Raw genomic sequence first — 15,023 nt, 5'->3', positions numbered from 1 at the left:
AGAGCTGGAATGTATATATGCTCCAGCATAGCGGCACTTGCCATTTCTGCCTTTCTGCAACACAACCCATCTTGGATAGAGCGTCTGTATGAAGGATCACCAAGGCTTTGACAAAGGCATTAGGACAGCCCAGGAAGTGAATAAATAAATTCTGAAACTTATATTCTGACGTGCCCTCCCTCTCCTCCTCCCCCCCTCCAAACATTCTTATCTACTTCCCAGAGGCACCATGTGCATGTAACCCAACCACATCCAGTCTACACAAACATATACACAACACTCGTTTCATTATACTTATAATGTTCACATTCCTGCTTACGCTTTATAATATTTTAAAGATAAAATTTTCTAGTTAAAGGAAACAACCGTTATGGATATTACCGCTTTCTAGTTCTGAAACAAATGTTTCAGGATTATACCTGCTATAGTCTTTGCAACAAATTATACATCAAGATTAAAAAGTCCTGGATACTTTGAAGCAGACAAACAGGTGAAAAACAGCAGCTAACTACCTAGCTCTAGATACCTAGCCAGCAAATACAGATATATCAAGTTGTGCAGGAAATTTCTTATCTTCTAAAATATTTCACACTTCACAACTATCAAGACAAAAACACCATAAGGATATGATGATATGTTTCTTAATCTAATTGGGAAATTCACCTGCCTATTTTGCAGCTAAAGATTTCAGAAAATGCCAAGAGATATACACACTCGACACACTTTTGTTTAATTAAAAGACAAGTAAGAAGTTATTTTCAGCCTAAAGTAACATCTCCAGGTTACTGGCACTAATGGTCTTTTTGTGCTAGTATAACACCTGCAGTTCTAAAGAAGTAACTGTATACTAAAATCTCCCTAGATTCAGAAGCTACAGCTACAGGCATACGCTGCAGGTACCCGAGATTGGAAGTATCTCCAAGGTACTTGACTGGTGGGAAATGACAACATCTCTACACTAAATCCAATGTGTAATAGGACAACATAGCTGTATAGAACACAGCATAAAACTCAGTGACAGCTGAGTTTAACAGCTCCTGCTTGCTGGCTTCTTTCCTCAAAAGAACTCAACATCTTCCAGGTCAGTAATTACCTACCCCACAACACACTTTTCAAGCATGAGAAGTATATCTGAACTGTTCACACATTACATTTAGCTTAACAGAAACATCCTGGTGCCTTAAGTGATTAAAAACAGAATACCTCAGAGATCTCGAACGCTGAAAATCCCAACTTCAGCACTGAACTGTTGAGTATCACTAGCAGACAGCAGACAAACAGAAGAATACTGAATGTCACGATAAGAAGTTACCACTGTTCATCACTGATGAATGAAGCCTGGGAAGAGCTTAGGGAACCATACTGATCCCTAGCTTAATCCTATCTGGCAAATTTTTAATGTTTTCAGATCACTCGTAAGAAATCTAAAATAAACTAGTAAAGTCAAGCTTCAGCTTCTGATGTGCAATACTCAAACACAGAGAAGTCAAGTAAATACTCAAAAGCAGAACAGTCAGATAAAGACCTGTAAAATCAAAATAACCTAGTGTACATACTCAATAACAAAAGTAATTTTGAAGCCGATTGGAGCTCTACTGCAATTATCACCAGCAGACTTCCAGTCTAAGATTTCAAAGAATTTGACAATTCTCCCAAATTGTTTAAAACTAACATATCAATCTCCAGTAGCTGCCTAACTGAGAAGAATCGTGCATGACCTATCATTTCAAACTACCTGCATTTATGTAGGAAACTACAAGACTTTCCAAAATATTACCTGTTACAAATCTCCTGAACAGCATGCCCTAAAGACATATCAAACTGACCATTAACAGAAGTTTCATGCAAGAAATCATTCAAATACTAACAAGCAACATTCTGCGTCAGAAGACTATTGCTAGTAATAGATCAGCTAGATCTATTACCACAAAACAGAGTATGCTTTGTTATTTCAGTAACACCTTATATTTACACAAGAGGAAGATTAGCTCACCTCCTTCATAAGAAAGACACTTTTCTTTTTCCAAATAGAACTTAAAATAAAATCTTGTCACAGTATTAAGGATTAAATCTTGTGTATAAGTGCACTCAGGGAAATTTGGTGCAGGCCTAATTCAAAGTCCACAGGAATGAAGTTCAAGAGTCACTTACTTCAGTGTTGTCTTACAGAAAAATGAACAACCCCTCCCCAGCTCCTGAGCCTTATTAGGCTATTTCAACATAGGCCATACAAACTATATGCATACCTACATATACTAAACTAATGCCTATGGAAGCCATAGATCTGATCCCCCTCTCCACCTCAATTCAAAAGTGTCAGAATAAAGCCCGCCATGGACAAGTAACTCAAAAGAAAAGTTAACACTAGAGTTCATTTATAAGCTCTGGTTATACTGACTCAAATCATGCTCTAACAACTTAATACAGACATGTTAGAGTGGTTTTTCGTAATGCCAAGACAAGAGCTTGCCCTGATCCAAAAATGTCTATAGGCACCACTCTTCCAGAACATGAAACATTTAAAACCAAGTTCCCATATCAGTGCTACCAGAATATTATCCAGTGAGAAAAACCTGTACTACGTGGGCTGAGTATTTGCAAAAGAGTCCTTATTATTAGCATGAATGCTATGCTTAAGAGGCCAAGCAGGTATAGGCAAATTACTCTCTGGGGCTCCTACTCCCCAGAGCTCTACGTAACTGACGCAATTTTTAGCTATGGGGGGGGACGACACAAGTGTGCCAAATGTTTAAAACAACTGTGAACGATGTAGAAAACACATCACCCCCGGGTAGAAACCCCGGAGCTACACGGGAGCCCTCTGAGAACGCCAGGGCGGCAGCCGAAGCCCATTTCCCGGCCTTTACGAGGCGAGCTGAGCGGGCCGCACACGCAGACATTACCTCCGCTCACTACAAAGGGAGGGAGCACGGGCGCTAGCGACGAACGGTGTCGCTAGGGGGAGAAGCTGCATCCTCACGAGAAGGACGGTGCTACCTCCCCGTCGAGGACCGTGCCGAGAAGCGGGGGCAAGGCACAGCCCCGCGGTGCCCGACGGAGGCGGGGAAGAAGGGCGCGCCGAGGGCACCTGCCGGGACGCCGTGCCGGAGCTCTGTGTTGCAGCGCTCCCCTGCCCGAGCTGCAGGCCCGTCTTTTCCAAGGGAGGGTTATTCAGGAGGGAGAGAGGCAATGTCGCGGCTACTCACATGGGCTCCAACGTTTTGCTGAGCCAGGATTTCAGCGCCTCGAAGTTTTCTATGATCATTTTAACCACCATCCAGAGCGGCCCGAGCCCCGCGCCTCCCCGGCAGCAACTGCAGCACCACCAACGACGGCGGCAGGCTCCGTGCCGCCCCGCCGGCCGGGACCCCGGCTCCCGCCGCGCCTCCCCCTGCCCCCCGAGGCCGCCTCCCGGTTCGGCAGAGGCCGCTCGGCAGGGGCAGGAGGCCCAGCGCCACGAAGGGGGCGGAACCAACCGAGCGGCGGCTGCTCCCCGCGGGCCCCGCTCTCGCTTCTCCTTCGCCGGGAAACGCGGCCCGGCCGCCCCTCGGCTCCCCTCTTCCTGCTCCTCGGCAGCAGCCGGCGGGCACCGAGCGCAGCCCCGAAAAGCGCCGCCGCCCCCCCTCGCCCCTCAGCCGCAGAGCGAGGCAGAACGAACGGACGAGCGAGCGAGCAGGCAAGATGGCGGTGCGCCGCTGTCGCGAGCATAAGGAGTCTCGCGAGAACAGGCAGCGCCCGAGGCCTGCCGGGAGGCGGAGCCAGGTCGGGTTGTATGGCGGCGGCTGGGGGTGTGATGGCGGTGGTGAGGCTGGCCGTTGTAGTTGGCTCTGCCCGGAGCGGGTGGAGGCGGTTCTTGGCAGGAAAGAGAGCCTCCTTGGAAGTGGAGGGGGTGCTGTTATAACGAAACGTGTCTCGGAGAAACAGAAACGTGGGAGGGTGCTTTCCCCTCCTCTGTGATACAAATATCATAAATGTCAATGTCTGGAAAGTTGCTTAAAATCACTTTAAAAAAAAAAATAATGATACAGTTTTCAACATTTTCCCGATCAATTAATCAAAGCCCATATTCATAAACACTGTTATTAAATGCAACCCCGCAGCAGGGAGTGAGTTATTTTTAGACCTAGCAGAGCATACATCTGGGTAAAAACAGCAGCACAGGCACCGTGTAAAGTATACAGTCACCCTCCCAGCATGGGATGATGCTGATCTTAGGGGTCAGATCCCAGGAAGCGCCCATATTGCCTCTGCTGGCCTTGGAACAGTGGATGCTGCCACAGCTCAGACCAAGCGAGGGGAGTTGAGGCTCTGCTCCATCTCCCTGAGGTGGCTGAGTCCCGTAGAGACTGCCCGCAGTGATACTAAGTTGTCCTGTGAGATACCTGGAATAGCAGTAAGTGCTGCTGCTTGTTTTCAGTGCCTCACATTTGCTGAGTAGTGAACAACACGGCTGATGTGATTTTATCTGCCTAGATTCAGTAGACTTATGACACACCAGCATCTAACCCCTGGTTGTTAGCTGTTTTATGTGGTCATTAACAAAGGCAGATATTCCAAGGAAGTGGACTGTCTGACTGAGGGCAGAGCAGATACATGACTGTTGAGCTGCCTTCCTGTTTCTCACGGCTATAGAGTTTGGGTAATCAAGCTAGAGTGGACAGCAAATTCGATCTTGACCGGTCTGTCAATATGTCAGCATCCCGATGTCCTACCTATGTTACGTGGAATGGAATCGGGATAATAGTAGTAGTCTTGGAGTTTAGTGGTGAAGATAATAAAATATAGGATGCAGGAATATCAGGCTGTTGTCCTGTCTGGGGAACTTCTTCAAGATTCATCCCTATGTTCCCTCTGCTGGTAGCAGCTCACCACAGACCCTCACTAACTACTTCTCCCTGAAAAATCTTTACCTCTCTTAATCTGTTATGGAACAAGGACCGTAGTATATTACAGTCCTTATTTTGTGTGTGTGTGTGTGTGCTGCTGAGTAGAACTTGACCTCTGCAGAGAAAGTGTCAAGTATCCAACATAGCTAAATAAGCCAACACGTAAAACTATCAGTTTTTCAGGTACATCTGTGAGGTATTTCCAATTTCAAGATGTACTTTGATTTCTCTGCATAGTGGAGAGTGAGTGGCAGATCCAGTCACTAGACAAAAAGTCACCACCATGTGAAATTCTTTGGAGGCTGTTTTGTACACATAAAAAAGGCTTTGGCATGCAATCACCAAGATGCAAGTTAATTCCCCTTGAACATGTAAAAGGGTTATTACTATCTTTGAAGGGACAGGCATATAGAAATCAGGCATTGTGATAAGAATCTGGTCCTTAATCTTTTGCAAAAGCTAGTGTCTAGTAGAAACAATTCAAGAAAACACTGTGTCAGTCTCCTTCACTATTATCTTGGTAACTACCTTTGATCCGTAAATATACAAGCCAGCGAGAAAACATTGCCTCCAATTCTTCCCTTCATAAAATGTTTGGATATAATGGTGGTAGCAACTTTACTGTGTCTGACACCTCATTTTCTATACTGCTATCAAGCTATTCAGAAGCACACACAGTTATAAATGAAATTTGTGATCCACAAACGTATTTCACAAATACATTTTAGGCACTTTATCTCCATGTAACTTATGAACATTACAATGCTGATAGAAGCATGCACTATCAACCCTCTGTGGCAATATTAACTATAAGAAATACATTTATAGCTGCCGACATTTCCTCTTTTAGCATTTGCGGACTAAACTTTAGGACTTACAAAGTTTAGAAATAACATCTTCAGAAGTTGCCACAATGTTCTGTAGCACTTTTAAATCAATTTTCATTTAGTTTCATGCCAGGAATTAGAAGAAACCAAAGCGAGAAAGTATTCATTAGATCTGAGAATAAAATTTCCTCTGACATATAAGGTGGGTTCTTTACGTAAGATGGCTTCTACTTAAGACACAACATCATAAGAATCTTAGAAGTTTACAAAGTAAGAGGTAGTCTTTGCTTAAACTGTAGTTGCACATGAAATCAGCACTTTAATTTAAAAACATCTTGAAAATCATATTTCATTTAATGCATCACAATAGAGAATCTGTGCAGAGGGTCAAAGTAATTATTAACTTGTCATGTTTCTGTGAGACAAATAAGCTACTATTTCTCCTGTACCTCTTCAGTGTAAAGTTCATAAACTGCCCAAGAAGGGAAAAAAAAAAAGAAAAAAAAAGAAAGAAAATCAAAGAAAATCATAAATGTCATCCCTATCTATGTAATGAAATTCAGAAAGAAGATACCAAGGGAAAGAATGAATTTTTGAAAAGATTGGAAAGTAGCAAATGAATAATTTAAAATACTCTTCTTAGGTTTCAACAATTGTTGACATTTAGAAAATCAGTTCCTTTTGCTAAATGATAGTGGTACACTGTATCATGAATGTGATCTGCAGAGACCAAACACTTAATTGGAACTAAATCACAGCTATTGCAAAATATGATAACAGATGAATACATGCTTTGTATTAATATAGAAAGTGCATTTTAACATCAATGATCTTAAAGTATAAGTAAATTCTCATGGTGATAAAGAAATATAAATCTAATTCTCCTATTTATTCATGCATCAGAATTACTGATTCCTACTAGCACTTTTAGTTTATAAAGACATTATTAAGTTCTTTAGAGTAGTACAGATGTTTTCATGTATTATAACTCCCAAGTTCATAAGTTTTTATATGCCTGGTTTGCATTAATCTTATCTCTTTCATTTTTTACATCTAAAAGTAAAATTATGCACTTTTTCACCATTTCAGCCACTTATGTTAGAGATGAATATTACCAACCAAGACAGAGATTTTTTTTTCTTTTTTGTCCCCAATTCCTAACCAACTGCTCTCCAAAGCTATGGGGACTTCGATTATACACAATCTTTGTCAATGTGTAAAGGCTGGATTTTTAAGAATTAAAGACCTTTTTTTGAAAGTTGACATTTTCTTGAATGTTCATTAATCTCATTTTAACTTACATTTTTTCTTCACAGTTTTTTAAAACAAAGATTAGTTAATAGTTAAGAACATCTATCTTTTTGCCAGGCCTGTCTCACTTTTGGCAGACAGTGTCTTTGTCATAAATAGAATATCAATTTGTGTTTTTGTTTGTTTTCTTCTATGTGGGTTTATTTTTTAAGCTGCCAGACTGATCTACAGCATTATTAAATTCTTCAATCTACCCAGGTCATGCTTCACTTTATTTTCTTTTTAATAGGAAAGTGAGGTAGCATTTGTTGTTGTATATAATCATACTTCTCTGTAGAAGAATATGTAATGTTACCTGTGATTCTGGTTTGACATGGTGAACTCACCAGTTCCAGACATTAAACCCTTAGTATCTTTCAGAAATCCAAACAAATAAAAGCACTTAAGCACTACAGGCCTTACAAATATCTGAGTGGATGATCTGGAGATAGAGGGTTTTACTTCCTTGCAATGTGCCACAGCTCAGCCCCACGTCATTGACTGAAATAGCAGGGTCAATGAAATTGAATGGCATCACGTTGGCTTTATGGAACAGAAATATTTTATTGTTCAGATTTTTAGTTTGCACTTCCTGTGAATTTGGACTTTTGCTGTTATTTGCTATTTCAAGATGTGTAGATACAGGTTTGTAGATCTGTAGATGTACGCACTTACTATGTTCTGTCCCTTTGCCTAATTTACAAGTAGAGAATCATTTTCATGCATCTGTAGTTTTAGAATCAGCAGCTGGCTTTTTTGCGTGATCCCAATATATAGGATTCCCAGAAGAATGTATTAGTAGATATTTCTAAACATGTCTATGATCCCATCCTTCTCTTGTATTCAAATGTGTAAGCTGGGGTCATTAGGGACGGAATGAAAATCTCTCTGTGAGTTATTATTTTTAATTTTCCAAACACCTGAACAAGCAGGTCTTTTATGTATTTGTAGCTCATGTTGTAGCATTTATCCCGAGATTACAAGACACAGAGCTGAGCACTGCTTTTTCGAACTGACATTAACACTTGTTAAACTGGTTTTCTGGAAAGCCAACGTCAGAACAAGTATTGCAGTCAAAAGTCAAATCTGCAAAATGTATGTTATCACTGTTTAAATATAAAGAGAGACATTACCAGTGGTAGATATTTAACAAACCTCACACTTACAAATCATACTATATTCTAAGTCTATATAGCGTGTTTCTAAATGGCATTGTGTTTTAAAAAATGAAATTGGTCAGTTTTGTATTACAAGATGCTCATGCTGTGGAGCCTCATTAGTAGCCTCATTGTACTAATATAGGGACAGCTTGCTGTGGATTTCTCCATTATGCTAATGGCATCAAAGTGAAGCTTAGCCCCTACTTCTGCTATGAAAACAATGACAGAAAAAGGGCCCAGGCTGTAATTAAGACATCCTCTGCTTCCCAAAATGAGGTTGAGCAGGAAAGGAAAGACATAGTTCATAACTCTGCCTCTATGACACCAACAAGCAGAGCTTAATATTCCAGAAGGCATCTTGATGTAGTCAGCAAGTACCAGCTGTGTCTCTATGGTCTCTGCATGAGCAAACAATTAAAGGACAGAGCCACACCTGGATTTCTGCCTGCAAATAGGGGTAAGTGGCTGCCCATGTTCCCGAATTCCCTTTCAAGAACACACACTAGATGAGCCTGGTTGGGGCAGGATGCAGCTGTGGCGCTGAGGACTGCACTGTACTTTTGTTGTCTCTGCATGTGCTCTGTATGTAGTATTTCTGGAGAAGAGACACTGGCTTACTTACATCCATCCCAAATGTCATTTCCAAATTCCTATTTTATGTGCCTACATACCAGCTAATGTTCTGACTCATTTTTGGCCATAAGTGGTACATTTTTGTGCCACACTGCACTGCACATGGACTGTCGACTTTTGTCTGTGCCAGATTTTGAGGTGGTACTATCTAGTGTATTTTTGTACACAAATTTGATAAAGAAATAGAAGGCATAGTATCCTTTGAGTGTCAAATGTTAATCATGCATAAACCAGGGGGGAAGAAAGAAAGAGGTTGATTTTACCCTTCCTGCTAGTTGTTGTGCTCATTCCACCTTCCTTTTAAATTCAACAAAAGTGGAGGAGAATTATTCTCTGAAATAAGTGTTTGTGCAGGATACATCACATTGAACTTAAGAGATTCCTAAGGTATGGTATGGTCTTCTGCCTCTTAACTCTATGAGGTCGTGGTTCAACTTGTAGTAAATGAAATAATGATCATAAATGGCAAAATGTACATTTTCCATTTATTTTGAAACTGGTAATTTATTTTTATTTATAAATAAATGCTTGTTTCACTTAAATCCTACTGCCAGCAGCTCAGACAGACCACATGACTGATCCAACAAAGATGGCTTCACACACCACAAATGGAAGAGCTGTGTTATTCAGCAGATTCAAAACACTGCCAAAGAATTTTGAACTACACCCCTATTGGAGTTGAAGATAACTCAGAGTACCTATTTTTTCTTCATGATAGAATTCTGTATGCAGAATTCAGTATAGTAAAGTAGTGAAATCTTACTTGTGAGAGTTCTTCCTACAGAAATACATGAGTAAATCACCCCATAGAGGGTCTTACTCTTTTTTTCTTTTATTCTTTAATTCTTTGCTTTGGAGGAGTTGTTGGATTTAATGAATAATCAATTAAGAATTAATCTACTTTTAGTATTAAAAAGGTTATTTAAATCTTCTTTGTCAAGAATTTATTCAATAAACTCTATTATATTACAGTTTTCAGATTGTTAACCACAGAGATCATATTTTTGATAACGTGATGGATTATTAAAAATTACTTCACTGGAGAAGAGAAGGCTGAGAGGAGACCTCATTGTAACCTCCCAGTATTTAACAGGGGGTTATAAAAAGGAGAGGAATCAACTTTTTACACGGGTAGACAGTAAAAGGACAAGGGGGAATGGGTTTAAGCTCAAGGAAGGAAGGTTTAGACTGGATGTCACGGAGAAGTTCTTCACAGAGAAAGAGTGGTGAGGTGCTGGCACAGACTGCGCAGAGAGGCTGTGGATGCCCTGTCACTGGAGGTGTTCAGGACATGTTGGATGGGGCCCTGGGCAGCTTGGTCTACTATTAAATGTGGAACTTAGTGGATCTGCCTGTGGCAGTGGATTAGAACTTGATGATCCTTGGGGTCCCTTCCAACCCAAGTCATTCTACGATTCTATGATTGCTAATACTGAGAAAATGCTGTCATCCTTTGTGCAAGGCATTATTTTATTTTTCAGCTTTAGATCTTGGGAAATAAACCAGAATGCTTTGAAATAAAATCTATTTCTGTAATGTTTTGATTTTCTTTTTGAAAGAAACAACTTTCAATTTTTTCTCTTTCCCTTTAAGGAATCCATAGCAATATGGTGTTTTAAGTTTGTATTTTCTCTGTTGCTAATGGTGTAGTTGGGATTAGTTTGGGGTTGATGCTGCCACAGAGCCAGTAGAGGGAGCACAAACATTGCTTCTAGTATTGGTGATGCTGTAGGGGCAACCTGCATTATTTCTCTAGGGAAAGTCAGATCTGTTTTTAAAGGAGATTTTTTTTAGAAAACTTTCAAAGTCTTTGTTTTACAAGACTCAGTGAAGACTTAAATTAAGGACTAGCTATTTTCAGGAATTCTTATCAAGCATAAAATCTATTCATAGTTTTGTAAATAGCTAGCGAATAAATGGATTCCCAATCATAGCATGTTTTAGAGAGTTTTTTTTGTTGTTGTCGTTGTTCTGCAACCACTGATAAAGGGGAAGGTTTTGTTCTTGTTTTTTTATGAGTACACTGAATGAAAATAAAATGTGTAATCTGTGTGGCAGCTTTGTGCTACTGAAGAAAAGAATTTAAATTGTTATGCCTTTGTTTTTGCTTAAAATGGCTTTCATTTACTAAGGTATGTTATATATCATTTTCAACTGCTACTACTTACAACATGTATATATGTATATATTATACCTATATTTTTGTTTTTGTTGTTTGTTTGCAAGCTGTTTTATTTTGAATATGAATAACATCTGTCCTTGCTTAAGAAAACATCTGAGCCCTTCATCTCAAGAGGTTCCTTCCAGCTGCAAAGATAGTGGCATTCTGTCATTTTTTAATAGTTGTTTAAGAAAACGTTTTTAAAAAATCCTTCCAAACACAGGTTCAGATGTGAACCATTTAAACATTGTGATATAGTATGTAGAAACAGAAAAATATCTTCAGATTACCTGTTGGCCTTCTTCATTAAAATACTTTATGCAAACTCTGAATTATATGCTTTCTGACCTGTTGTTCTTTTATGGCACTGAATAATAATACTTTTTCTGTAAGTAGCTCCATTTGCTTTAATGCAGACCTTCAAGAAGAGTAGTATTTTTGACTGCAAAGAAGCATGCCAAGACATTTCTCTAAAAGCCAACGTTACTTAATGCTTCCAGTCTTCAGTGTACTGGCCATATACTGCAGGATAAGAGAGCATGAGAGAGGGACTTGAGATCATCTTTCCAAGAGTGGACATTGCAAGGTACGTGTGGCATTATGATCTTCTTTTTGTCCTCATGGTTAAGCACAGTTAAATACTGCTCTTACTCTTAAAATTTTGGTCCTTTTGCAGGGGAAATTACAGCTTCATTAAATGAATGGAAGTTAACCAGTGAGTTTTGTCCTTTCAGAAGTGCAATTAAATTTTGAAGTAAATTGAAATTAAACTTGCTTTATTTTTCTCCTTGATTTTCTTTCAGCTCCTGTCTTTTGAATGTGTTGCTTCAAATCTCTTTCTGAAGTCAGTGTTTTTTTTGAAGAGCTGTGTGTGGGTGGTCAGATCATTAATGAAATTTATTTTTTATTTGAAGTTAATCTTTATATATCATAATGACTAGTTATGAATGCCAGCTCTGACAGGAATTAACTCAGGAATACAGAAATAGAATAACTTTATTGGCATCAAAATAAGATGAGGAGAATATTACTTATATTGTCTTCTGTAGATGATTTTGAATGAATTCAGCTTCTTGAGTATAAATGAATTTACTCAAAAGCTGATACTGCAAGAACACAGAACTTTCTCAAAGGTTCATCAAGAACTGTTAAATTACTTCCTAAAAAAGCCAATAAATATGACAGTATTTCCTACTTACATTATGCAAAAAGGTGCAAAATTTTGCCATTAAAAAAAAAAAAAGTTGCAGTACATTTGATAATAACAGCTCTACAACTTTTTTTTTCCCCCCTTCAAACTGGAGAGGGAATGAAGAATCGCACGCAGACAGTGATAACCACAATGTTTTATACAGTTCCTTAGACACTCTGGTCTGGCCTGGTCTGTAGTGATTTTTTCATAGAATCATGGAATGGCCTGGGTTGAAAAGGACCATCTAGTTTTGACCCCCCTGCTATGTGCAGGGCCACCAACCACTAGACCAGGCTGCCCAGAGTCACATCCAGCCTGGCCTTGAATGCCTCCAGGGATGGGGCATCCACAGCCTCCTTGGGCAACCAGCGCATCACCACCCTCTGTGTGAAAAACTTCCTTCTAATATCTAATCTAAATCTCCCGTCTTAGTTTAAAATCATTCCCCCTTGTCCTATCACTGTCAACCCATTTTGCACCTAGCTTGTGATTATTTAGGCAAAATACTCTTTTCTTTCCTTTCATCTCCCCTATTGTAGCAATGTCCTATTGTGCCTTTCGGTCATGTGGTGTAACAGGGAAAAAAATAAAAACAAAAACCTTTTCCAAAACCCCTACTGTTCTCTCATTAGAGGGCTCTCCCAAAATACTCAGGGAGATAGCTCCAGTGACACACTCTTCTAGTAGCATGATGGCCATGGCAATGGCTAGCCTGCAATCAAATCAAACCAAATCTCTGCCAGGTTTTGCAAAAATAAATGGATGTTGTTATTCGCTTAATGTTTTAATACGGATATGTACTTTCTGGGATTTTAACTCCACAAAACATGCATAGTCTGAGATGTGAAACTGGCAGAATTTTTTATATTTAGATCTTGGAATGAAAGAATAAATGCGATTTTTAAACAAGTATTTGACATCTTCGTTATCATCCATAGCAAGATGTCTATAATGTTTGCTCAGGAAAACCTTACTGGATTACAAATCTGAAACTGAACACTTGCACCAGCGCTCAGTAAATATGTTGCTCGACTAAATATAGAGTTACTGTCATCTGCAAAGGGTATCTGTGAGGGAGTGATATTTCCTATAAATATACTTAGATACATGTGGATTAGTTTAATCTAATGAGGGAGATGTAAACAAACTAGACAACAGAACTCTGAATGGACAAAGTAGGATGCATAGAAAATAATCAAGGGAAACTACTCTGCTAGTTGAAATCCTTGATTTTTTACCATTTCAGAAAAATAAAACATTTCTTGTTTGTTGAGCAACTATTGAATTGAGAATTTGTATATAATACTAGAAAAATTTATTGGGGGTAATTTTATGAAATATTTCATCTAAGCCAGGATTTCTTCTATATTTATGTTTTATTTTTAAATATCAGCCTGGCCTTGAGTTCCTAAATTTTAATTTTCTTTCTGAAAAGGGCAAATGTCTGAAAAGGGGCAAATTTTCAGAGGAAGATTACTTAGTATTTTGTGATTGTAGCTTTTTCTCAAAAATAAACACATTTGCAACTCAGGTGAGCTTCCCAGAAACTCATTCTTAATAACTAGTGACACTTTACATTTAGGCCATGAAGTTAAAGCCATGAAAACATTTTTATAAAGAATAACTTATTTGCCTGCTGTATCCTTCATGTTTTCAGATTTATCAGTAATCATAAAATGATTGCACTGAAAACTTAAAATAAATAAATAAATAATCAGTCTGTTGACTGTTGACCATCTTTGGGCCAGGACTATGCAGCTCTACTGTCCTGTGTTTGGCCAGAAGAAAGAGTTCAGAGAAACTGATCAGATACTTTGGCCAGAGTATCTATGACATAAGAAAAATATCAAGGATAAACAGATCACCCTCTCCAAATGATTTTTTTTTTTTTATAGTAGCAATCTAAGGAGCACCCAACATATGAAAAAAAAATCCTATTTTGAATTATTGAAAAAGATGTTGCGCATTTAAAAAAACACAGAAATTTTAAAATGTTGATACGGATAATAGTGTGGATAAAAATACTGATACTGATGTGGTTTACAGCCACAATAGAATTTCTATAGATATAATTTCCATGCATTTATTTTTCAAAAAGGCATAGATATGAGACACAGAGACAGAGGTCTTGAAAATGCAGAGTTTGTCTTCTATTTATTCTAATCTCTTTAATGTAAAAAAAACAGTGTTCATCACTATTCCAAGTGACAGGGGGTTGTTGGAAAACAACCTGGATAGGTGCACTGTCCACTCAGGAGGAAACATGAGAAACACCTGGATTAGCTGACTGAAGAGTTCTCCACTGTTCAGTGCAAGGGAAATACCAGAGAGCTTTGAAGTGCAGCCACATTGAAGTGGGTTAAGTTAGTTCAAGTGCATCCTTAAATTAAAATCAGCTTGTATTTAGAGTCAGTAAGGCAGTCTTAGATAAGGGCACAAAATACCTTTGGAAGAGGTGATTTCTTTAGCTAAAGTTAAATCTAACTAAATTGCAATTTATGTAGAGTACGGTTAATCTCCTTCCTGCTCCCAACTAACCATTTTATTAAATGAAGATAAAGTAGTGGCATTTTAGGATTTAACACACTAAACCTACAGACATTTTGTATTGATATTCTCAAAGGTATAGCTTAAGTTTATACTGGGCTAGATATAGCCCAATATCTATATAGCCAAAATAATGCAACATAAATATTGGATTATGGTTCTTCTGAAGGATAATGACTAGGAAGAGGAGATAGAGGATTTTCATACAGCTAGACTATAAAAAGATATTGGCCAGATGTAATCTCTGCGCTTGGCCTTTTTTCACTGTAATTTTTGCATTTTCCAGTCATACTTCTGTTACTCACTGATCCTCAATTGTATGTTTGG

General features: G+C 38.9%; 1 protein-coding gene across 20 annotated transcripts in view; it reads right to left on the bottom strand.

Annotated features, from left to right (window-relative positions):
• Positions 1 to 3,703, bottom strand: part of RBM26 (RNA binding motif protein 26) — an 86,285-nt gene extending 82,582 nt beyond the window's left edge. For 17 of the 20 annotated variants that reach the window (XM_085215654.1, XM_085215667.1, XM_085215653.1 and 14 more), the window contains exon 1: positions 3,207 to 3,703. In XM_085215654.1, coding sequence (XP_085071780.1) covers positions 3,207 to 3,277 — 71 coding nt within the window. In that variant the 5' untranslated portion in view covers positions 3,278 to 3,703. The remainder of the gene's footprint in view (positions 1 to 3,206) is intronic. The other 3 variants (XM_085215668.1, XM_010728702.2, XM_010728703.2) reach the window with 1 other exon arrangement.
• Between the last annotated feature and the right edge of the window lie 11,320 nt (positions 3,704 to 15,023).

This window comes from Meleagris gallopavo, chromosome 1 (genome assembly GCF_905368555.1).
Source record: "Meleagris gallopavo chromosome 1, MGAL_WU_HG_1.1, whole genome shotgun sequence".
NCBI lineage: Eukaryota > Metazoa > Chordata > Aves > Galliformes > Phasianidae > Meleagris > Meleagris gallopavo.
Note: the sequence above shows the minus strand (reverse complement) of the source record. Positions and strands in the feature narration are given on the sequence as shown.